Raw genomic sequence first — 22,624 nt, 5'->3', positions numbered from 1 at the left:
AATCCAGCCAAATGTAAATAAATTGGGGAAAGGCCTTTGACTGACTTTTTGTGGGGAGTGGTGGGAGGGGGAAACAACAACCACAAAGAAAGAGGACATTGGTGTAAATGGGGATTTCAAAGTAAGAACTCCATCCTTGTGAAAACTCAGTGATGTTTTAACACCTTTTTTGTTCAATCTTCCATATAGACGTAAGACAAAATTACGCCCCTTGAATTAAAACCATTCCTGATTTTCATCTCTTGGGTCATCTCGGGAAATTCAGATGTCAACCATTCCTGTAGTGAACCCAGAATCACAGGATTGTTTTTAAAAGCGCGGAGTGACACATATCCCTATCGGTTTGCAAATGTGAGTGTGCGCTTCAGCGTATGCGCATAGCAGTGGTGGGTTTCAAAAAAAATTAGTACCGGTTCTATGGGTGGGGCTTGGTGGGTGTGGCAGGGGAAGGATACTGTAAAATCTCCATTCCCACCTCACTCCAAGGTAAGGTTACTGTAAAATCTCCATTCCCACCCCGCTCCAGGGGAAGGATACTGTAAAATCTTCATTCCCACCCCGCTCCAGGGGAAGGATACTGTAAAATCTCCATTCCCAACTCGCTCCAGAGGAAGGTTGCTGCAAAAATTTCCTCCCGATCAGCTGGGAATTGGGAGGCAGAGAATAGATGTGGGCGGGGCCAGTCAGAATTTTTACTACCGGTTCTCTGAACTACTCAACATTTCCGCTACCAGTTCTCCAGAACTGGTCAGAACCTGCTGAAATCCACTTCTGGCTCACAGCCTCAAAAACGTGCCTGAAAAGCACATCATACAGCTGTGGTGGGTGGGAGGAGCCACCCGCAATTTCTGCTATCGGTTCGGGCGATCCGGACAGAACCGGCTGAATACCACCTCTGCATATATCCGATCAGCAACAATGCCAAGAATCACAATTCATCTAAAACAGAAATGGTACTCACCACACAGAGCTTATGGGTTGAAGACATCTCGTTTTTTTCTTGTAGCTCTCTGAGTTTTCCTATTTCTGCTCGGGCTTCGTCCAGTTGAGCTTCCAACTTCTCCCGTCGCATCTGTTCATATTCCAGCTGCACATTCAGCTCAGAGATCACCCTTTTTCAAAGCCAGACCAAAACCAGCTTCAGAAGATGCTATACGGAGACCAAACTTTCCGTCGCTCTACCGAGACAGTGGTGAAGTGACTTTTGCCATTTTACAACCTTTCTCCGACGTTAAGCGAATCGCTGCCGTCGTGCGGTTAGTAACAGGGTTGTAAAGCCAATCTGGCCTCCCTATTGACTTTGCTTGTCAGAAGATCTCAAAGGGTGATTACCTGATCCTTGAGACACTGCAATAGTCTTCAATCACCGTTTGAAAATGGAAGAAAAGGCTTTCCAGCTGGGTGCTCCGATTAGGCACTAATACAGAAGTCTGGAGAAGTGGTTAAGATGCTGTCTTGGAAACCCAGAAGATTGGGAGTTCTAGTCCTGCCTTAGGCATGAAAGTCAGTCAGGTGAACCTGGGCCAAGCACCCGGTGACTGTGAGTTCTAGTCCTGCCTTAGGCATGAAAAGTCAGTAGGGTAAACCTGGGCGAAGCACCAGTGACTGAGTTCTAGTCCTGCCTTGGGCATGAAAGCCAATCGGGTGACCCTGGACCAAGCACCGGGTGACTGTGGGTTCTAGTCCTGCCTTAGGCATGAAAAGCCAGTTGGGTGACCCTGGGCCAAGTACCAGGTGACTGTGAGTTTTAGTCCTGCCTTAGGCATGACAAGCAATTGGATGACCCTGGGCGAAGCACCGGGTGACTGTGAGTTCTAGTCCTGCCTTAGGCATGAAAAGCCAGTCGGGTGACCCTGGGCCAAGCACCAGATGACTGTGAATTCTAGTCCTGCCTTAGGCATGAAAAGCAATTGGGTGACCCTGGGCCACCAGGTGACTGTGAGTTTTAGTCCTGCCTTAGGCATGAAAAGTCAGTAGGGTAAACCTGGGCGAAGCACCAGGTGACTGTGAGTTCTAGTCCTGCCTTAGGCATGAAAGTCAGTCAGGTGAATCTGGGCCAAGCACCCGGTGACTGTGAGTTCTAGTCCTGCCTTAGGCATGAAAAGTCAGTAGGGTAAACCTGGGCGAAGCACCAGTGATTGAGTTCTAGTCCTGCCTTAGGCATGAAAGCCAGTCGGGTGACCCTGGACCAAGCACCAGGTGACTGTGAGTTCTAGTCCTGCCTTAGGCATGAAAAGCAATTGGGTGACCCTGGGCCAACCACCAGGTGACTGTGAGTTCTAGTCCTGCCTTAGGCATGACAAGCAATTGGATGACCCTGGGCGAAGCACCGGGTGACTGTGAGTTCTAGTCCTGCCTTAGGCATGAAAACCAGTTGGGTGACCCTGGGCCAAGCACCGGGTGACTGTGCGTTCTAGTCCTGCCTTAGGCATGAAAAGCCAGTCGGGTGACCCTGGGCCAAGCACCAGGTGACTGTGAGTTCTAGTCCTGCCTTAGGCATGAAAAGCCAGTCGGGTGACCCTGGGCCAAGCACCAGGTGACTGTGAGTTCTAGTCCTGCCTTAGGCATGAAAGCTTCAAATATGATGTTGGAAAAACTACATAAAGACTATTTGTTAGAGAAGCAATAGTATGCTTTAAACCTGGAATCGGAGAAAGAAGAAGGATGGAAAGGAAAACAAAAGTCAGGCTTTCAAGACCAATGTTAGCCCCTTGAGGTAGGCCAAATGAAAACACAGACTTCGCAAATTTGTTTGGAACTCTACTTTATCAATCAGGACTATTGTAATATCGTCATGTTTAACTAAGTTTAATGGGGTGTGTGATTTCTCTCTGTTGCAGTCAACAGGCAGAGGGCAGCGGAGCAGTAATTCTTAAAGCAGTGAATTGCTTCAGTTATGATCAGAATCGTTCTGATATTGATAACCACAAAAAAGCTCTTGCCTCACTTTAAAGCCTAGTGAATTTCTTACCTCACCAAGTTTTTGTAGTCTTCCAGCCATGGGGGCAGTTGCAACTACTAACTCTAATTCACCCATAAAGGGGATTTTGAAATTCAAGGGAGTTGAGGTGATGGAATTGTGGCTGTATTAGATTTTTATCCAGCTTTTATTGCTTTACAACTAACTCAAGGTAGAAAACAAAACATAATATTCTTTCTTCCTCCTGTTTTCCTCACAGCAGCCCTATGAGGTGGGTTGGACTGCGAGAAAGCAACTAGATCGAAGTCACCCAGCTGGCTTTCATGCCTAAGGCAGGACTTGAACTCACCGTCTCCTGGTGATTGGCCACAAATCAGCCAGCCAGCTTTCATGTCTAAGGTGGGACTAGAACTTACCATCTTCTGGTCCAAAGTCATCCAACCGGCTTTCATGTCTAACGTGGAACTAGAACTCACCATCTTCCGGTGATTGGCCCAAAGTCATCCAGCCGGCTTTCATGCTTCGGGTGGGTCTAGAGCTCACCATCTCCTGGTGATTGGCCCAAAGTCACCCAGCCGGCTTTCATGCTTCGGGTGGGACTAGAACTCACCGTCTCCTGGTGATTGGCCCAAAGTCACCCAGCTGGCTTTCATGCTTCGGGTGGGACTAGAACTCACCATCTCCTGGTGATTGGCCCAAAGTCACCCAGCTGGCTTTCATGCTTCGGGTGGGACTAGAACGCACCGTCTCCTAGTGATTGGCCCAAAGTCACCCAGCTGGCTTTCATGCCTAAAGCGGGACTAGAACTCACTGTCTCCTGGTGATTGGCCACAAATCAGCCAGCCAGCTTTCATGTCTAAGGTGGGACTAGAACTCACCATCTTCTGGTCCAAAGTCATCCAACCGGCTTTCATGTCTAACATGGAACTAGAACTCACCATCTTCCGGTGATTGGCCCAAAGTCATCCGGCCAGCTTTCATGCTTCGGGTGGGACTAGAACTCACCATCTCCTGGTGATTGGCCCAAAGTCACCCAGCTGGCTTTCATGCTTCGGGTGGGACTAGAACGCACCGTCTCCTGGTGATTGGCCCAAAGTCACCCAGCTGGCTTTCATGCCTAAAGCGGAACTAGAACTCACCGTCTCCTGGTGATTGGCCCCAAATCAGCCAGCCAGCTTTCATGTCTAAGGTGGAACTAGAACTCACCACCTTCTGGTGTTTGGCCCAAAGTCATCCAGCTGGCTTTCATGCTTAGGGCAAGACTAGAACTCACTGTCTCCTGGTGATTTGCTCAAAATAACCCAACCAGCTTTTATGCCTTGGGCAGGACTAGAACTCACCATCTCCTGGAATTCAAAATCGCCCAACCAGCTTTCACTCATCATGTACCAGTTCCTAGGCAGTTCCCAGTAAGTGAATACCAGGGGTGGTATTCACTTACTTTCCCACACTTATAAATGTGAGCGTGCGCCTGTCCACGCATGGCCTGGCCTTCCGCGCATGCGCTTTGCTGGCGCGTACGCCTTCTACGCATGCGCCTGGCCTCAAAAACGTGACTAAATAGGATGGCATAGAATTGGGGCAGGGTTAGAATTTCCGCTACCGGTTCAGCCGAACCAGTCTGAACCAGCCCGAACCGGCTGAATACCACCTCTGACCTTAACCACTATACCAGATTGGCTCTCATGGATGCAAGCAAATTGCAAAATTTTTATTTACCTTTCTAGCCTTTTCTCATCGAGTTTGGCCTGCCTTTCCTGGGGAGCGATGCCGCCCAGCTGCTTGAAGTTGCTGAGGGCCGTTTCTAGGAGACCTTGCAACTCTTCCACTTTCTGGTAAGCTCTTTCTGCAAGAGAGGTTTGATTTATTTATTTATTTGTAAAATACATCTCAGAGCATTTTTATAAACCTGCTTCAAACCAGAGAACCGAAAAGAAGCGAGAAGCACAACCGAGGCTCAGAAAGCGAATAAGAATCGCGGCATTCTGTGAAGCCTCGCAAGGGCTGACTTGGCTGAAGCTGTTGTGACTTGTCCTCCTTCCTCTCCTCAGCCGGGCCCCTCCCATCTCCAACTGGGCCTTTTATCAGACTCCGAGTCTGATAATGAAGATGAACAGCCTGTCATGCCTCCAGCCCCCGGCCCTGGCCCCATGCCCGGAGAGGAGTCCAGGAGTGAAAGGACAAGCCCGATAAACCTCACTCATACAGCGTGTGAACAAGAAGCCAGCCAGGTGCTGGAATTACTGACAGCAGATACAGCTGAAGACAATTCAGGGTGGGAGGACCCTTGCTTCCGGAGATCTGAGAGGCGATGCCAGCAGAAGGAGGAGTGGGGCAGGCCTGGATAAATGCTGAGTCATGGAGCCACACCCCACAGCCTATATAAAGGACCTGGTTTTGGCATTCCAACCTTGAGTCAAGCAAAGTCTTATCTAGTTTGCTGATACCGGACTCTATTGCTGAAGTCACAACTTGGACTCCTGCCTGCCCTGATAAACCTCGAAGGAACTTGGCAAGCTGCAAAGGCTTCGTTGCCAAATTTGTTACTTGACTCATGTGTCGGAATGGGAGTGGGACACGACAGAAACTGTTCTGACCTAGGATTCCCCAGCAGCACGAAGCCAAGTCCTCGTCCCCCATAAACCCCTTTTATTTAATTTACAGCGAATTCCTCTCCAGCAAAGTCTTTCCTCTCCCAAAGTCTTTCAAAATAATTCACAATTACCGACCTTTATCAGGCTTGGAGCGTGGCCAGGCTGATATCTTTCAGATTCTACACTGTAACCGGCAATACTTGACAAGAACGCAGGAACAGATCTTCACACAAATCAACTAATTGTCTCCTGCAAACTCCCCTCCCCTTCGCTCCTCTTTATTCCCTATGGGAGGAGCCATTCACCATCCACCTGTGGCTTTACTCCTGAGTCGACCCTTGTTCCTTAGCTGTTCCCTTCTCCTGGCAACTCTGTGCATGCGAATACTGGGAACAGGATCCAGCTGTTCTTCTGCCCCACTGATGTCCGACTCCGAAGGCAGCTGACAATTGTCAGACGGCCTTGGCCTCCTCTCTGCCTCTGATGCAGAGCCCTCATCAGAGCCTTCCCCAGACTCCAGGACTGGCCCATGTTCCTCCCCAACCTCCTCACTGTCTGAATCTGCTGCCAGATCTGCTGACGGGCCATAACAGAACTGTGGATGCTTTTAGGACATTGTATATAGGTAGTCCTCAACCTACGACCACATTTGAGCCCAAAATTTATGTTGCTAAGCGAGACAGTTGTTCAGTGAGTTTTGTCCCCCATTTTACAACTTTCCTTGCCACGTTTGTTAAGGGAATCACTGCGGTTGTTCAATGAGTCACACGATCGTTAAATGAATCCGGCTTCCCCATGGACTTTGCTTGTCAAAAGGTCGCAAAAGGGGATCACGTGTCCCCGGGACAGTGCAACCGTCATAAATAGGAGTCAGTTACCAAGCATCTGAATTTTGATCCCATAACCACGGAGATGCTGCGACGGTCGTAAGTGTGAAAGAGTCCTGTCACTTTTTTCAATGCCGTTATAACTTCAAACGGTCACTAAATAAACTGTTGTAAGTTGTGAAACCACCTGTCCCAAAGTAATTTTTTTACCAATACTTAAGTTGAGTTGGATCAATTTAACATTTAATTTAACATCAATTTAACATTGAGCCTCTGGTGGCTCAACAGGCTAATGCAGCCTGTTATTAACAGCAACTGCCTGCAATATTGCAGGTTCAAGTCCCACCAGGCCCAAGGTTGACTCAGCCTTCCATCCTTTATAAGGTAGGTAAAATGAGGACCCAGATTGTTGGGGGGCAATAAGTTGACTTTGTATATAATATACAAATGGATGAAGACTATTGCCTGACATAGTGTAAGCCGCCCTGAGTCTTCGGAGAAGGGCGGGATATAAATGCAAATAAAAATAAAAAATAAAATAAAAAATTTTTAAATCTTAGAGAGTTATATTTGTTCTTATTCTTTTTCTTTTGCTTGCTTTCCTTCTACAGTAGTCCTTGACTTACAACCAACAGAAAGCCTCCCCATTACGGCTGTAAATAATGACAGTCGTAAAGCATGCCACCCTGGAACCTACCTACCCAATTTTACAGTTGTCTACACAGGGGTAAAATGTTCCTAGTTTGGACCGGATCGTCCAATCTGTTAGCGATGGTGGCGGGTGGTTCGGAGAACCGGTAGCAAAAATCCCGCCCCCCCGCCATGTCGAGCTGAGCCATGCGATCATCAGAGGTTGTTTTTGTTTTGTTTTTTTACTTTTAAAAGCATTTTTTCTTCGGCCGAAAAAATGCTTTTAAAAGTTTTTTTTTTTAAAGCCTCTAATGATCAGGCAACTCAGCTGGGATCATCAGAGGCTTTTAAAAGCATTTTTTACAACCTCTTTGAATAGAATAGAATAGAATAGAATAGAATAGAATAGAATAGAATAGAATAGAATAGAATAGAATAGAATAGAATAGAATTTTATTGGCCAAGTGTGATTGGACACACAAGGAATTTGTCTTGGTGCATAAGCTCTCAGTGTACATAAAAGAAAAGATACGTTCATCAAGGTACAACATTTACAACACAATTGATGATCAATATATCAATATAAATCATAAGGATTGCCAGCAACAAGTGATAGTCATACAGTCATAAGTGGAAAGAGATTGGTGATGGGAACTATGAAACGGTTAATAGTAGTGCAGATTCAGTAAATGGTCTGACAGTGTTGAGGGAATTATTTGTTTAGCAGAGTGATGGCCTTTGGGAAAAAACTGTTCTTGTGTCTAGTTGTTCTGGTGTGCAGTGCTCTATAGCGCTGTTTTGAGGGTAGGAGTTGAAACAGTTTATGTCCAGGATGAGAGGGATCTGCAAATATTTTCACGGCCCTCTTCTTGATTCGTGCAGTATACAGGTCCTCAATGGAAGGCAAGTTGGTAGCAATTATTTTTTCTGCAGTTCTAATTATCCTCTGAAGTCTGTGTTTTTCTTGTTGGTTTCTTCTTGTTGTTTTCAGCTGGGATCATCAGAGGCTTTTAAAAGCATTTTTTACAACCTCTTTGGCTGAAGAGGTTGTAGAAAAAATGCTTTTAAAAGTAAAGAAAACAAAGTTGGCCACGCCCACCCAGTCACATTACCCCTCCCCCACCACCAACAAGCCACGCCCACAGAACCGGTAGTAACAAGTTTTACATTTCAGCCCTGCATCTGCAGAGATTTTTAGTTATCCAGGTCATAGTTGTCCCAAAGGTGCTTTTTCAAAAGGCAACTGGGCTTTCTTATTATTTCTTTTCTTTTCTTGGAAGACATTTTGCTTCTCATCCGAGAAGCCTCCTCAATTCCAATTGTCACAATTTTGGGCCCAGTTGCGGTCGTAAGTCAAGGACTACCCATAAGCTGGTATTGTTCTGTCTCCGTCCTCACTTTGGAGTAACGAGCTGGCCTACAGCCAGTGGGTTCATGGCTCCTATCAGTCCTGGCCGAGAAAACGCAGCTGCCTGCCAAAAAGTTCAAACAGATTAAGACTTCAGCTCACTTTGACACAGTTCAGCTAATTTGCTTCCTGTGGAACTGAGAGCAGTCCCAAAGCTCCTTATATATCCTGTGGGGTGGGGCTCCTGCCCCACCCTTCCCTTTGATGACGCCGCCTCTCTAATCTTCTGAAGCGTGGGTCGATCCAGGCTTGATTAGTATGATTATCAGCTGCGTCTGAAGGCGTAGCCTGAGGAAGGGAGGAATCAGGGGATGTCGGCCTCATTACGTCCTCCGACTGGCCTGGTTCTGGCTCCTGGAGGTGGGCCAAAGGAATCATTGCTTCTGAGGTAAGCCTTACCGGCCCTTCCCCCTCACTCCCAGAGTCACTTTCGGGCATGGGGCCAGGTTCGGGGACTGGAGCCACGGCAGGTATTTTGTTACATTCTCTAGAGGTGACTTCCCAACTTTTAGGTGAAAAATGTCAAAAAAAAACAAAACCCTTTCCCAAGAAAGTCCTGGACTTACCACGAGCGTCGATTTTCTCTTGCTTTTTTTCCTTCAGATCTCCTTTACAGTCTGTGCTCCCTTCCACACCGTGATATTCAAAATACGTTGGATCTTTTATGTCGATTTCCAAATCTGAATCATTTCCCATCTTGTTTTTCAGATACGCCACAACAGCCAGCTGGGCAAACCTGGAGAATGAAAGAAGAACAAATTCCCGTACCAAAAGTGATAGTATTCAGCCGGTTCAGACCGGTTCGAGTGAACTGGTAGCAGTGACTGTGACCTGCCCACCTGTGTCGGCGCTATGCTTTCCTATTTAGCCACATTTTCGAAAGCCGGGCACCCGTGCAAGCAAAGCACATGCACAAAAGGCTGGGCACATGTGCGAAGTTGTTGTGGTCTGCCAGCAGCCTGTGGAGCTGGCAATGGAGTCGGACAGCGATGAGGATGAGGTGAGGCCAGGGCCATCGGGGAGTGAGGTGCGGACTCCAGAGCCTCCAGAGCCTCCAGAGCCTGATAGTAGTGAGGCAGAGGAACAGGAGGAGCCTGTTCCTAATGCACGCATGAGAAGAGCTGCCAGAAGACAAGAGCAGCTGAAGCAGAGAGGACAACTCAGGAGTAGGGCCAAGAGATGATTGGCCCCTCCCGTAAGGCTTAAAACAGACCAGCACCGGCGTTTGAGCTTTGCCAGAAAACAACTTTGGTAGCTGCATCTTCTGCTTCATCTACGTCTTGCATTTATTTTTGTGACTTCTGAACATTTACCAAGAAAGGTTTGCCTAATTGGATCAAGGTTTGCAATAGGACTGAGGAATTTGGGAGGAATTTGTTTTAATTTGAGTTGAACTACGCTGGGAATGAAGTAATTCTCAGCTGTTCGGATAAAGTTTTTTTCTTCAATGGACTGCGTTTCCTACTACCTACTTGGGCTTGGATCACAACAGAAGTGAGCTTGAGCACGCGCGGCGAGCCAGTGGTAAAAATATATGAAACCCACCTCTGCATACCGATTCTAATTTCTGCTTTTGAATTCAGAGGTAGCTTACCGGATAAAAGCCCTCCTGTTAAACTAGTCTATTTAAATGCTAAAAACATAGCAATTGGGATGAGATTTGGCTAGATAAACTTTATGAACCATCAGGCTAACCTCATCTGGTCTGGAAGGTAAACGGGATCAGACGTTGGCTAATATTTGGACGGGGGAACATGTACCTTGTTTCCCCTAAAATAAGACATCCCCTGATAATAAGCCCAATTGGGCTTTTGAGCGCATGGCAATAAGGCCAAGTTACTGGTTCTGTGGACATGGCTTGGTGGGGGGTGGGGGTAACGTGACTGGTGGGTGTGGCCAACTTTTTTTTTTTACTCTTAAAAGCATTTTTTCTACAACCCCTTTGGCCAAAGAGGTTATAAAAAAACACTTTTAAAAGGTTCTGACAATCCCAGCTGAGTTGCCTGATCGTGAGAGGCTTTTCTTTTCTTTTAAAAGCATTTTTTTGCCTGAAAAAGGGCCTCTGTGGCTCAGACTGGTAAGACAGTCCGTTATTAACAGCAGCTGCTTGCAATTACTGCAGGTTCAAGCCCCACCAGGCCCAAGGTTGACTCAACCTTCCATCCTTTATAAGGTAGGTAAAATGAGGACCCAGATTGTTGGGGGCAATAAGTTGACTTTGTATATAAATATACAAAAGGATGAAGACTATTGCTTGACATAGTGTAAGCCGCCCTGAGTCTTCGGAGAAGGGCGGGATATAAATGCAAATAAAAAATAAATAAATAAATAAATAAAAGCTCAGCTGGGATCGTCAGAACCTTTTAAAAGTATTTTTTACAACCTCTTTGGCTGAAGAGGTTGTTGGAAAAAATGCTTTTAAAGGGTTCTGACGATCCCAGCTGAGCCGCGTGATCATCAGAGGCTTTTTTTTTAACTTTTAAAAGCATTTTTTCAGCCAAAGAAAAAATGCTTTTAAAAGTAAAAAACAACAACAACCTCTGATGATCACGTGGCTCAGCTGGGCATGGGGGGGGGGGGCAGGGATTTTTGCTACCGGTTCTCCGAACCACCCGCCGCCATCGCTATCGGATCGAGCGATCCGGTCCGAACTGGGAACATTTCACCCCTGTATTAAATGTATTAAAAAGCTATGATGTTCTTACTGTTGCAAACTGACCACAAACTGTAATCAGTAGAGACAGTGTGTAATGATTTGCTAAAAGCTCCCATGGAGACAGGAACCTAAGCCTTGGGCAGGACCACTATCAGTAAGAAAGGAACATCCGCTCAAGGTGAAAATCAAAAGTAAACGTGATAATTGTTGTTAGACAGGGAAATGTCAAGATGACCCTTTTAAAGTCTAAAATAACTTTGACTTTGGAGAATAAAGGGAAGTTGGGAGGGCTTCTTAGGCGTGGCGTGCATTGTGTAGGAGTATAAAATGTGTCGCTTGAAAACGGCATTTTTGCGCTCTTTTTTTTAATTTATTTATTTATTTATATCCCGCCCTTCTCCGAAGACTCAGGGCGGCTTACACTATGTCAAGCAATAGTCTTCATCCGTTTGTATACTATATACAAAGTCAACTTATTGCCCCCCAACAATCTGGGTCCTCATTTTACCTACCTTATAAAGGATGGAAGGCTGAGTCAACCTTGGGCCTGGTGGGACTTGAACCTGCAATATTGCAAGCAGTTGATGTTAATAACAGGCTGCATTAGCTTGTTGCGCCACCAGAGGCCCTTTGAACTCAATCCCATTGGGAAGGGTCTAAGAGGCCGCGCTTGCAACCGCTTTTTATTTTGCTTCAGGGTATCTCCAATAAACCTTTGATTTTGTGAACCATACGTGTTTTTGAACTGTGGATATACAATTGGGCTTTTTATATCTCACACAGACAATTGTGGCTGAACCAAGCAAGCAAAGATAAATAATAGTTATGATTTAGGGCAGAGTTAGAAGCACAGCTAGCCTACCAATCTACAGTAGAACCATAGAAATATGGGATGGGAATAGTCCTCAGACTATTGAATTTGGCTTGAATTTTAATTTTGTAGTTGATTTTATGGGTTTTAATTTTTATTAATTTTATAGGGTTTGATTGTATTTTAAAATTGGGCCAAATTTAATAAGTTTTTTTAACGTCTGTTTTTAGTATTGTATGTGTTTCCATTGTATTTTATCTTGGCTGTAAACTGCCCTGAGTCCTTTGGGAGAAGGGCGGTATACAAATTAAATTATTATTATTATTATTATTATTATTATTATTATTATTATTATTATTATTATTATTATTATTATTATTATTATTATAATAGAAGGGTGACTTAGGGTCAATTACCAGGAAAACTGTGAATTTTAGTCCCACGGTTGGCAAGAAAGCCGGCTGGGTGACTTTGAGCCAATCACCAGGAGATGGTGAGTTCTAGGTCTACCTTAGGCATGAATGAGGTCAGATGACTCTGAGCCAATCACCAGGAGACGGTGAGTTCTAGTCCTGCCTTAGCCATGAAAGCCAGCTGGGTGACTTTGGGCCAATCACCAGGAGATGGTGAGTTCTAGGTCTACCTTAGGCATGAATGAGGTCAGATGACTCTGAGCCAATCACCAGGAGACGGTGAGTTCTAGTCCTGCCTTAGCCATGAAAGCCGGCTGGGTGACTTTGGGCCAATCACCAGGAGATGGTGAGTTCTAGGTCTACCTTAGGCATGAATGAGGTCAGATGACTCTGAGCCAATCACCAGGAGACGGTGAGTTCTAGTCCTGCCTTAGGCATGAAAGTTGGCTGGGTGACTTTGGGCCAATCACCAGGAGACTGTGAGTTCTAGTCCTGCCTTAGCCATGAAAGCCGGCTGGGTGACTTTGGGCCAATCACCAGGAGACTGCGAGTTCTAATCCCACCTCAGCCTGACAACCCATTTAAGTGCTGTCTTGTCAGCTGAACATGCAGGAAAACTGTCCACCTTCACGTATCTCTGGCGGATGGAAGAGCGACGGTCACCTCTTTGCAACATCCTTGGGCGTTTCCCCAGCATCGTTGGCAATATTGCAGTCGGCTTCCCTGTTAATCAGCCATTCTAAGACGTGCAAATGACCTTGTCCAGCCGCTGGCGAGAGGCAAAAAAAAAAAAACATCAACCGGTTTACTACCGGTTCGCTGGCTGCAAAAACAGAATTTAAAAAGCAATGGAACGAAGTAGCTCTACGTAAAATGGATGCTTGCCTGACCTTTGTGCAGGAGGGTGGATCCTCGATCATCTCGTTCATTAATGCTGATGATTTTATTTTCTAGGAGCATTCTTAAGGTGTCCAGGTCCCCTCTGAAGGCAGCATCATGCCCTGGAAAGCTTAAATCTGGGCAAAGAAAGAAAAAGAAGAAATCCATGAATTTGAATCAATCTCTAGGGCAGAGGTAGTCAACCCACTTTTGTATCTCTATTAGTAGTAACATTTTCTAACCGCCCACCGGTTCCACAGTAATGCGCCGTGTATCGTCATCTGCGCATGCCTCTCGTGCATTGTGGATTGGGTTGGGGGGGGGACACGCCGGCTACCAGCTCTGCTTGTCTGTTACAGCTGGGTGGTGTGGGGAGAGATGCGCGAGCTACTCTAGGACGAGGCTCTTTTGTTTGCAGTCACACTATAGCGCCATTTAATTTCACTTAGGTAACGTGAACTAAACTTATGCGCGGGCGATACAAATAGTACATTTTCAGAAATTTAAATTGTCACGGGGAATTTTATGAAAACCTAATGCAAATGTTTTTAAATAATGCTATGAAATTTTTTTTAAAAAGTCAATTAAATAAAAAAAAAAGTAAAGTGCTTCAGTATCGGACAAAACCCCTACCACCCACCATGGAAGCTGGAACGGCCAATAGTGGGCGGTAGGGACTAGGTTGACTACCACTGGGCTAGGGAGATACCCAATAGTTGGATCGGTCTCCCAGAATACTGCCAATCAGCTCTTCCAGGCTGCGGGGATCACCGCAGCCCATCGCCACCTCCGCACGTCGCATTTTTGCCCTCCGTGCATTGCGTTTTCAGCAGTGGTAAAATCTGAACTGGTTTACTACCGGTTCGCTGGCTGCGCATGCAAATGCAAGGTGCATGCCAAAAGGAGGCATGGAGTAAGTAGAACAGCACAGGGGGGTGATTAGCTGTGGCACGCGATCTTTTTTTTTTACTTTTCAAAGCATTTTTTTTACAAGCTATTCAGCTGAATAGGTTGTAAAAAAATGCTTTTAAAAGTTAAAAAAAAGGCTCTGATGATCGCATGGCTCAGCTGGGTTCGTCAAGCCTTTTTTTACCTTTTAAAAGCATTTTTACAACCTATTCAGCAGTATAGGTTGTAAAAAATGCTTTTAAAAGTTAAAAAAAAAGGCTCTGATGATCGCATGGCTCAGCTGTGATCGTCAGAGCCTTTTTTTACTTTTTAAAAGCATTTTTTTTACAACCTATTCGGCCAAATGGGTTGTAAAAAAATGCTTTTAAAAGTAAAAAAAAAGGCTCTGAGGATCAGGCAGCTCAGCTGGGATTGTCAATGGGCTGAATGGGTTGTAAAAAAAAAAGCTTTTAAAAGTAAAAAAAAGGCTCTGACGATCACGCGGCCCAGCTGTAATTGTTACAGCCCCTTTTTTTACCTTTTAAAAGCATTTTTTAACAGAAGCGGGAAGCAGGCAAGTGGGCAACTGGGCATTGGGGGAGCATGGGCGGGATGGGGGCAGGGATTTTTGCTACCGGTTCTCAGAACCACCTGCCACCATGGCTCCCGGATCAGGCAATCCGGTCCGAACTGGGAGCATTTCACATGTCACATTTTCAGCCTCCATATGCCCCATTTTTGGCCTCTGTGCATTGCATTTTTGGCCGGTTCCAGACAGCGGGATTGCCACCGCTGCTGCCAATCCCCACCACCTGGAAACAGCCAAAAATATAATGCGTGGAGGCCAAAAACAGGGCGTGTAGAGGCCAACAATGTGACATGTGGAGGCTGAAAATGCGACGCGTGGAGGCATGCGATCAGCAGCGATGTGCTATTGTAATCTCTGTAGCCTGGAACGGGGTCTAAAATGGATTGTGCAGAGGCCGAAAACGGCCGAAGAGGGGGATGGTGGGTGGGCAGGGTTTTGCCAACATTCGGTGTATAAGATGCACAGATATTTCCACCCACTTTTGTGGAGGGGGCGAGAATCCGTCTTATACTCCGAAAAGTACAGTAAACAAAATCTGCATCCTGTGTATAGCAGGTTCCAGTAAAAGTGAGAACTGCATTTGAGAAGAGCAAAAAACTATCCTCGCAATTTCTTTCCCTTCCAAAATTTTTGCTCATCGTCACCTACTTTCTTCCTCGTCCAATGACTCTTCCTCCTCCTCCAGACTGTCCACGTATACCAGGATGTTTTCCTTGTAGAACCTTTCGGCCAGATCCCGTGGGGTCTCACCGTGGTCATTCCGGACTTTCAAGGAGTGGACCAACGTGGGCATTTTGCTCACCAAATATTTAAAGCAGTGCAGGTGGCCTTCCATGGCCGCCAAGTGAACTACGACACAATAAGAAAGATGAGTCCCAACTTTTGAGCTAAACTGGACCGAGCTTTCCCCAAGCTGACGTCTTCTAGATACATTGGGTTAACAACACAACCTCCCAGGAGTAAACCCAAGACACCGCATTGTAGAAATCCCTGCAGAGTATCAGAAGGTGTTCTGTTCATGTGTCTGTGTGACTGTGTGTCCAAACGAGATGGGCAAGAAATACGAAGTATAAATAAATAGTCCATTCTATTGTGGTCCCCATAGCTGCCTATGGTGGTGAAAACTGGATCTTAAAAAAGCCAGACAGGAAGAAAAACCAACTTGCTTGAGTTGTGGGGTCAAACAGAACTGATGAAACGTCTTGGATAAGCACTGAAATGTCTTCAAGGAAAACCAAAGAACAGGGGTCCTCAAACTCAAGGCCCACGGGCCAGATTTTACCGCAGGGTACTTAAAGCTGGCCTGAGGGACCACCCTGGAAACAGCGAAGGACCGACCTGTAGTGTCTCTGCCACCGAGCGTCCCCCACCCCAAGATCTGTTTTCACTAGCAGAGGACTGCAAGAGGCCGTCATGGCTGTAAACAGAGCTCATGAGGGTCGTGTGCACATATACACAGACAAACACCAAGCTCCGTTTTTGCTGGCAGAGGGCTGCAGGAGGCCATCGCAGCCAAAAACAGAGCTCGAGAGCCCTGGCAGAGTGCTCAAACTACCACAGGCGCCCCCAACATGAGTGACTTCAGGCTGGCCATGCCCACCCAGGCCACGCCCACCCTGAGGTCAAACACAACCCTGATGCAGCCCTCAATGAAATCGAGTTTGACACCCCTGCCCAGGGGTGAAATGTAAAATTCGTTACTACTGGTTCTGTGGGCGTGGCTTGGTGAGGGGTCTAAAGATCTCAAATGGACAGCTAACATCAAAAACATCATCAAAAAAGGACAACAAAGAATGTTCTTTCTGCGCCAACTCAGTAAGCTCAAACTGCCCAAGGAGCTGCTGATCCAGTTCTACAGAGGAATTATTGAGTCTGTCATTTGCACCTCTATAACTGTCTGGTTCGGTTCTGCAACCCAACAAGAAAAACACAGACTTCAGAGGATAATTAGAACTGCAGAAAAAATAATTGCTACCAACCTGCCTTCCATTGAGGACCTGTATACTGCACGAATCAAGAAGAGGGCCGTGAAAATATTTGCAGATCCCTCGCATCCTGGACATAAACTGTTTCAACTCCTACCCTCAAAACGACGCTATAGAGCACTGCACACCAGAACAACTAGACACAAGAACAGTTTTTTCCCGAAGGCCATCACTCTGCTAAACAAATAATTCCATCAACACTGTCCAACTATTTACTGAATCTGCACTACTATTAATCTTCTCATAGTTCCCATCACCAATCTCTTTCCATTTATGACTGTATGACTATAACTTGTTGCTGGCAATCCTTATGATTTATATTGATATATTGACCATCAATTGTGTTGTAAATGTTGTACCTTGATGAACGTATCTTTTCTTTTATGTACACTGAGAGCATATGCACCAAGACAAATTCCTTGTGTGTCCAATTACACTTGGCCAATAAAAATTCTATTCTATTCTAATGTGACTGGGTGGGCGTGGCCATATTTTTTTCTTTTTTTACTTTTAAAAGCATTTTTTCTACAACCTCTTTGGCCGAAAGGATTGTAGAAAAAATGCTTTTAAAAGGTTCTGATGATCCCAGCAGAGTTGCCTGATCGCCAGAACCCTTTAAAAGCATTTTTAACAGCCTTTTCCGCCGAAGAAGTTGTAGAAAAAATGCTTTTAAAAGATTCTGACGATCCCAGCTGAGCCACACAATCATCAGAGGCTTTTTTTTTTTACTTTTAAAAACATTTTTTCATCCCAAGAAAAAAAAATTACTTTTAAAAGTAAAAAAAAACAAAAAAACTGTGATGATTGTGTGGCTCAGCTGGGCATGGGAGGGGGGCAGGGATTTTTGCTACCAGTTCTCCGAACCACCTGCTGCCATTGCTACCAGATCGGGTGATCCAGTCCAAACCGGGAGCATTTCACCCCTGCCCATGATGGCAAACCTAAGGCACGTGTGCCACAGGTGGCACCCAGAGCCCTCTCTGCAGGCGCGCCAGCCATCACCCCAGCCCAGCTTCACCGCGCATGTGCATGCGCCTCTGTCGGCCAGCTGGTCTTTGGGTCTTTGCCAGGCATGCGCAGGGGATGGTGCACTTGAGGGGAGGGGCAGGTTGATGTAGAAGGTTTTCCAAGCCCAAAACGGGGTGCGGGGGGGGGGCTCGCACTGTGCCCCCTGTGTCCAATTTTTGGCTTACAGGTTAGTGGAGGAGACTTTACAGGCCCAAAATGGAGCATGTGGGGGAGGGGAGGCAAGGTGGGATGCATGCACGGGGGGGAGGGGCGGTCTCATTAAAAAAAATGCTAGACAGGAAATTGTACTTGGAGAAGAATCCAACCTTAGAACAGGCCACCAACTCACTTTTCCTCTCTACCGTAATAACTTCACGCGCTTCCTCCCTCCCCTGGTTCACCGGGATGACTAAGATGTTTCTGCTGCCATACCTGGAAGGTTCCCATCTTTATCCGCATCGTCTAATGTAGCTCCCCATCGGACAAGAAGCTGGAGGCAACCTAGCCGGCCGTAGAATGCAGCATTGTGTATAGGTTTCCAGTCATTCTTATCCGAAGCGTTGACATCCTGGTGGTTAAAATGGAAGGAAGCCAAACATTTCAGAGGAAGTCGTGTGCGGTCATTGAAAAGAGTAAACACGAGAGCATTAAAAGACTTGTGTTCCTTGGATTATACGGTTTAGCTGTTTCTTCCTCCTTGGCTTGGGGCACAAAGAAAAGCGGCGGTTCAAAAGATTTATTGCTCAAGCCTAGATACAAGAATCTTTTGTCAACTATCAGTTTAACTCATGCCAGATAAGGGTCATAGAAATTCAAGAGGGGTGGAACTTAGACCATTTGTGACAATGTAATGGGTCTAGGCTTATGACTTGCTTAACTCCACCCTCAGTTCTGCCTGCCCTTCTCCTACATCCAGATGTCAACTTGCAAAGCACTCTTGGCCTGCTCTCGAGTTGCCATAAACCAGGGGGGATGGGAAACTGGCGAAATGACATAGCAGCCACAGACAGATGCACATTCCATGCTTATCTCTCTCAAGGCTGTATCCCAGGGTTACCTACGGCAGCCAAGGGGAGTGACCTTTACAACCCGCGAAAGTGCTCCGTTGGCTTTTATTTTTATTTCTCATAAACATACTTAAATATACAGTCTCTTATCCATTATTAATCCTACATATTATCTTCTGACTTTTCTATTAGTTCATTCTTCAACTTAAAAAATTAGGGTATATTCAGGGCTGCTCTTATACCATTTCCTCTTCTTTATTTTACAACAAACTTTCCTCTCTTTCTTCCCTTCCGTTCCTTCTTCTATCCCTTTCTACTTTCTTCTTTCCTCCTCTCCTTCCCCTTCTCTCCTTCCCCTTCCCTTTCCCCACTCCTCCCTTCTTCCTCCCTTTCTAACCCTCTCTCCGACTCTGATTCCCCCTCCCTTTCTTCCTCTCCTTTTCCCTCTCTTCTATCCCTCTCTCTCCTTTCCTCTCTTCTCCTCTCCTCTCCGTCCCTCTATTCCTCTCTCCATTCCAACTCCATTGTTGTTTCTATTTTCAATTCAATATATTTCCAAGATGTATGTTTATGAGAAATAAAGATTAAAAAAATTAAAAAGAGAGAACTGGCAAATGTGATTGTTGACACACCCTGGGGGAGGCAGGAAACAGGGTCATAATTGGAGCGTAAATTCCGTAGGGTCAGAGCTGGCTTCACTTGGGAACGTGCCGACAGGAAGTTCCTCAAGATTCATAATTTAATTAGGGCATCTGTCAGAACCCGGACACTACCAATATTATCTTCCTCCTTTCTTGCCTAGCTTCTTGGTGGCCCTTGGTGGTTTTTCTGTGGGCATCGATTCAAATGAGCATCGATTCAAATTTGAATTCCACAGTAAGTAAGGGCTTCAAATTCTGTCTGTCATACTCAGAGAAAACGGGGGCTATACTGGATCCGGTAACCACGGGAAAAAGCACAAGTGAAAAACGTCAATGATGAAAATTACATTCTTCCTTGAGAGCTGTTAGCCAGTAAAACTATTAATCATGAAGCGTCTGTTCTTATGTTTAGTATATATTCCATTTATCTCTCAAACGAGTGACTTCACAGCTCAGGTAATGGTGTGTGAGAATGACCTTGATAGATGCAAGAGGGGAGGAAATACTGCCTAGGGAAAAAATGAGATAAACAGAAGGGAAACCCACAGCTGAATAAAGGGCAGAGAAAAATAGAAACCATTCGCCCTAACTTATCAGAAAGGAGAGGAGACGGTGGGAGATTTCTGCTTTCCAGTTTTCCAGATATTGTTAAAATAGCCTTACAATAAAATTGGGATCTTCCATGTTTCTTGCCTGGTAATTTGGAGACTGACAACAGAACACAAATTATTCTTATGAATATAATCAGGGGTCGGCTCCTGGGGGTTGGGCAGGGTTCGGGCAATCCTCTAGCCAAGGATCACCGGGATTCAGCGAACCCCAAAATGCCACCCCTGGCTGGCCACACCCACCCCACCCTGCCCCTCCCCTCCCACCCCTCCCCTCCCAGGAGTCTCATGCACAGTATGCACCACACACCAAATGCGAGGTGCGTGTGCACAGTGCACAGCAAAAGGAGCCATGCGGTAAGTAGACCAGCGCGCGGGGCGTGTGTGATCACCTGAGGCATGTGATCTTTTTTTAACTTGACTTTTAAAAGCATTATTTTTAACAACCTATTCAGCCGAAGAGGTTGTAAAAAAGTGCTTTTAAAAGTAAAAAAAAAAAAAAGCCTCTGACGATCAGGCAACTCAGCTGGGATCGTCAGAGCCTTTTAAAAGCATTTTTTCTACAACCTCTTTGGCCGAAGAGCTTGTAGAAAAAATGCTTTTAAAAGTTAAAAAAAAAAAGGCTCTGATGATCACGTAGCTCAGCTGGGCATGGATGGGGGGGTGGGGGGAGGCAGGGATTTTTTTTCTACCGGTTCTCCAAACCACCTGCCACTATCGCTACCGGATCTACCAATCCGGTCTGAACCGGGAGCATTTCACCCCTGGAATAACACTAAAAAAGTTACATTTCTTACCACTCCACTCCGGAGTATGGTTTGTAAGGTGAATGAGTGTCCGTGAGTCGCTGCAAGATGTGCTGGAGTACACCCTAGGTCGTCTGGGACTCCTAGATTCACAGCGTTGAGATGAAGGGCCTGGAAAATACATAAATATATCTCTTAAATATATGAGCTGGTGGGAACATCTAGCAGTCCTTGGTTAACCTCAGAAAGCTAGACAGGCTAAAGGTAAAGGCAAAGGTTTCCCCATCCAATCATATCCGACTCTTGGGAATAATGCTCAACTATTTCTATCTGAGGGAGCCAGGATTGTCTGAAGACATTTTCTGTGGTCATGTGGCCAGCATGATTATTCACTGAGGTGCACGGAATGCTGCTACCTTCCCACCGAAGTGGTACCTATTTATCTACTTGCATTTGCTTGCTTTCGAAGTGCTAGATGGGCAGGAGCTGGAGCAAGGAACAGGAGCTCACCCTGTCGCACGATAGCCCCGACATGTGTGTTTAAATCAGTTTAAATTCATTGTAAATGAAATGGCTGTGAAAGTTGGAAAATAAGGAAGGCTGAGCGCCAAAGAATGGAGGCCTTTGAACTCTGGTGCTGGAGAAAACTCCTGCGACTCCCTTGGACTGCAAGCCGATCCAATCGGTCAGTCCTAGAGGAGATCAATCCTGACTGCTCTTTAGAAGGCCAGATCCTGAAGAGGAAACTCAAATACTTTGGTGACCTAATGAAAAAGAAGGACTCACTGGAGAAGAGCCTAATGCTGGGAAAGATGGAGGGCAAAAGAAGAAGGGGACGGCAGAGAATGAGGTGGCTGGATGGAGTCACCGAAGCAGTCGGCATGAGCTTAAATGGACTCCAGAGGATGGTAGAAGACAGGAAGGCCGGGAGGAACGTTGTCCATGGGGTCGCGATGGGTTGGACACGACTTCACAACCAACAACAGCAACAATGAAATTGCACATCATCAGCGGATTCTTGGATATTTATATTGCCACTGTTACAACATTTATAGTTGGTTCCACTGCTATGCAAACAGCTGTTAACAAGGATTTTAAATTCCCTAGCTTAGAGATCATATCATATCAGTTTTTTCTTTTATGGAACTATTTTATAATGTATTATTGTATCTATTTTTTCATTTTCTAGTCTGGGTCTTGAACTCCGGCTGTGAGCTTTCCATCCTTTATCTATTTTCAATTGATTAGTAGCCCCCGTCTTATAATTGAGGTCATCTTGCCAAATAAATAAATGAATTCATTCTGGGAATAATGAGAATACGTTTTTTGTTCTATTTTTAATGGCGTTAAAGCTTGCACAGATCTGCGCACAAGACTACTGAATTTCATTTAAGCTATTATCATAAAAACAAGAGAACTATATGAGGGGGGAACGCCCAAATCCTAACAATTAAAAAATTATTGAAACTTCACTCTCCATCAGTGTAAAGCAGTGTTGAGTTGCCCCCGGTTTGGATCGGTTCCTGCGAACCGGTAGTAAAACCGAGGGGAGGCTCTGCCCATCAACACCAATGTCATCAGGGAGCTTCTGCGCATGTGATCCCACTGCGAACCGGTAGTAAAAGTAAGTAGAACCAAAAGTAAATAACTGATAAATTTCACTGAAGCAAAGTTTAAAATCTGGTACAGATCATCTGTTCTGTCCCCCTCGCCTCAGTCCGAGCGATGACTTAATTAGCTGGCACTATCAGCTCTGGCAGCAAACTAGCGAGCGTCTGCCAAGTGTCTTTGTTATCTCTCTTGATGAGTCAACCAGGAACAAACCAGTACTTCAGCTCTAGTTAAGCAGTTAATTTGCCTGCTACGAAGAGGTATAGCAGCCCTTGCTGCTTTTATATCCTGTGGGGTGTGGCTCCATGACTCAGCACTTCCTAGGTCTGCCCCACCCTTGTTTCTGTTGTTCCCGCCTCTCCTGCCTAGGAAACCTAGGGTCCAGCCAGGCCTGATTGCCATC

The 22,624-nt window shown here is 45.8% G+C and overlaps 1 protein-coding gene across 1 annotated transcript in view; it reads right to left on the bottom strand.

Annotated features, from left to right (window-relative positions):
• ANKRD42 (ankyrin repeat domain 42) overlaps positions 1–22,624 on the bottom strand; it is a 41,342-nt gene that overhangs the window by 12,373 nt on the left and 6,345 nt on the right. The window contains exons 4-11 of the mRNA XM_058186298.1: positions 20,662–20,781; positions 18,041–18,176; positions 15,264–15,464; positions 13,150–13,275; positions 12,923–13,028; positions 8,946–9,115; positions 4,640–4,766; positions 962–1,112 (exon numbers count right to left, since the gene is read on the bottom strand). Coding sequence (XP_058042281.1) covers positions 962–1,112; positions 4,640–4,766; positions 8,946–9,115; positions 12,923–13,028; positions 13,150–13,275; positions 15,264–15,464; positions 18,041–18,176; positions 20,662–20,781 — 1,137 coding nt within the window. The remainder of the gene's footprint in view (positions 1–961; positions 1,113–4,639; positions 4,767–8,945; positions 9,116–12,922; positions 13,029–13,149; positions 13,276–15,263; positions 15,465–18,040; positions 18,177–20,661; positions 20,782–22,624) is intronic.

This window comes from Ahaetulla prasina, chromosome 5, assembly GCF_028640845.1.
Source record: "Ahaetulla prasina isolate Xishuangbanna chromosome 5, ASM2864084v1, whole genome shotgun sequence".
Lineage (NCBI taxonomy): Eukaryota > Metazoa > Chordata > Lepidosauria > Squamata > Colubridae > Ahaetulla > Ahaetulla prasina.
The sequence above is the reverse complement of the archived record's forward strand: the minus strand, read 5'-3'. Positions and strand labels throughout refer to the sequence as shown.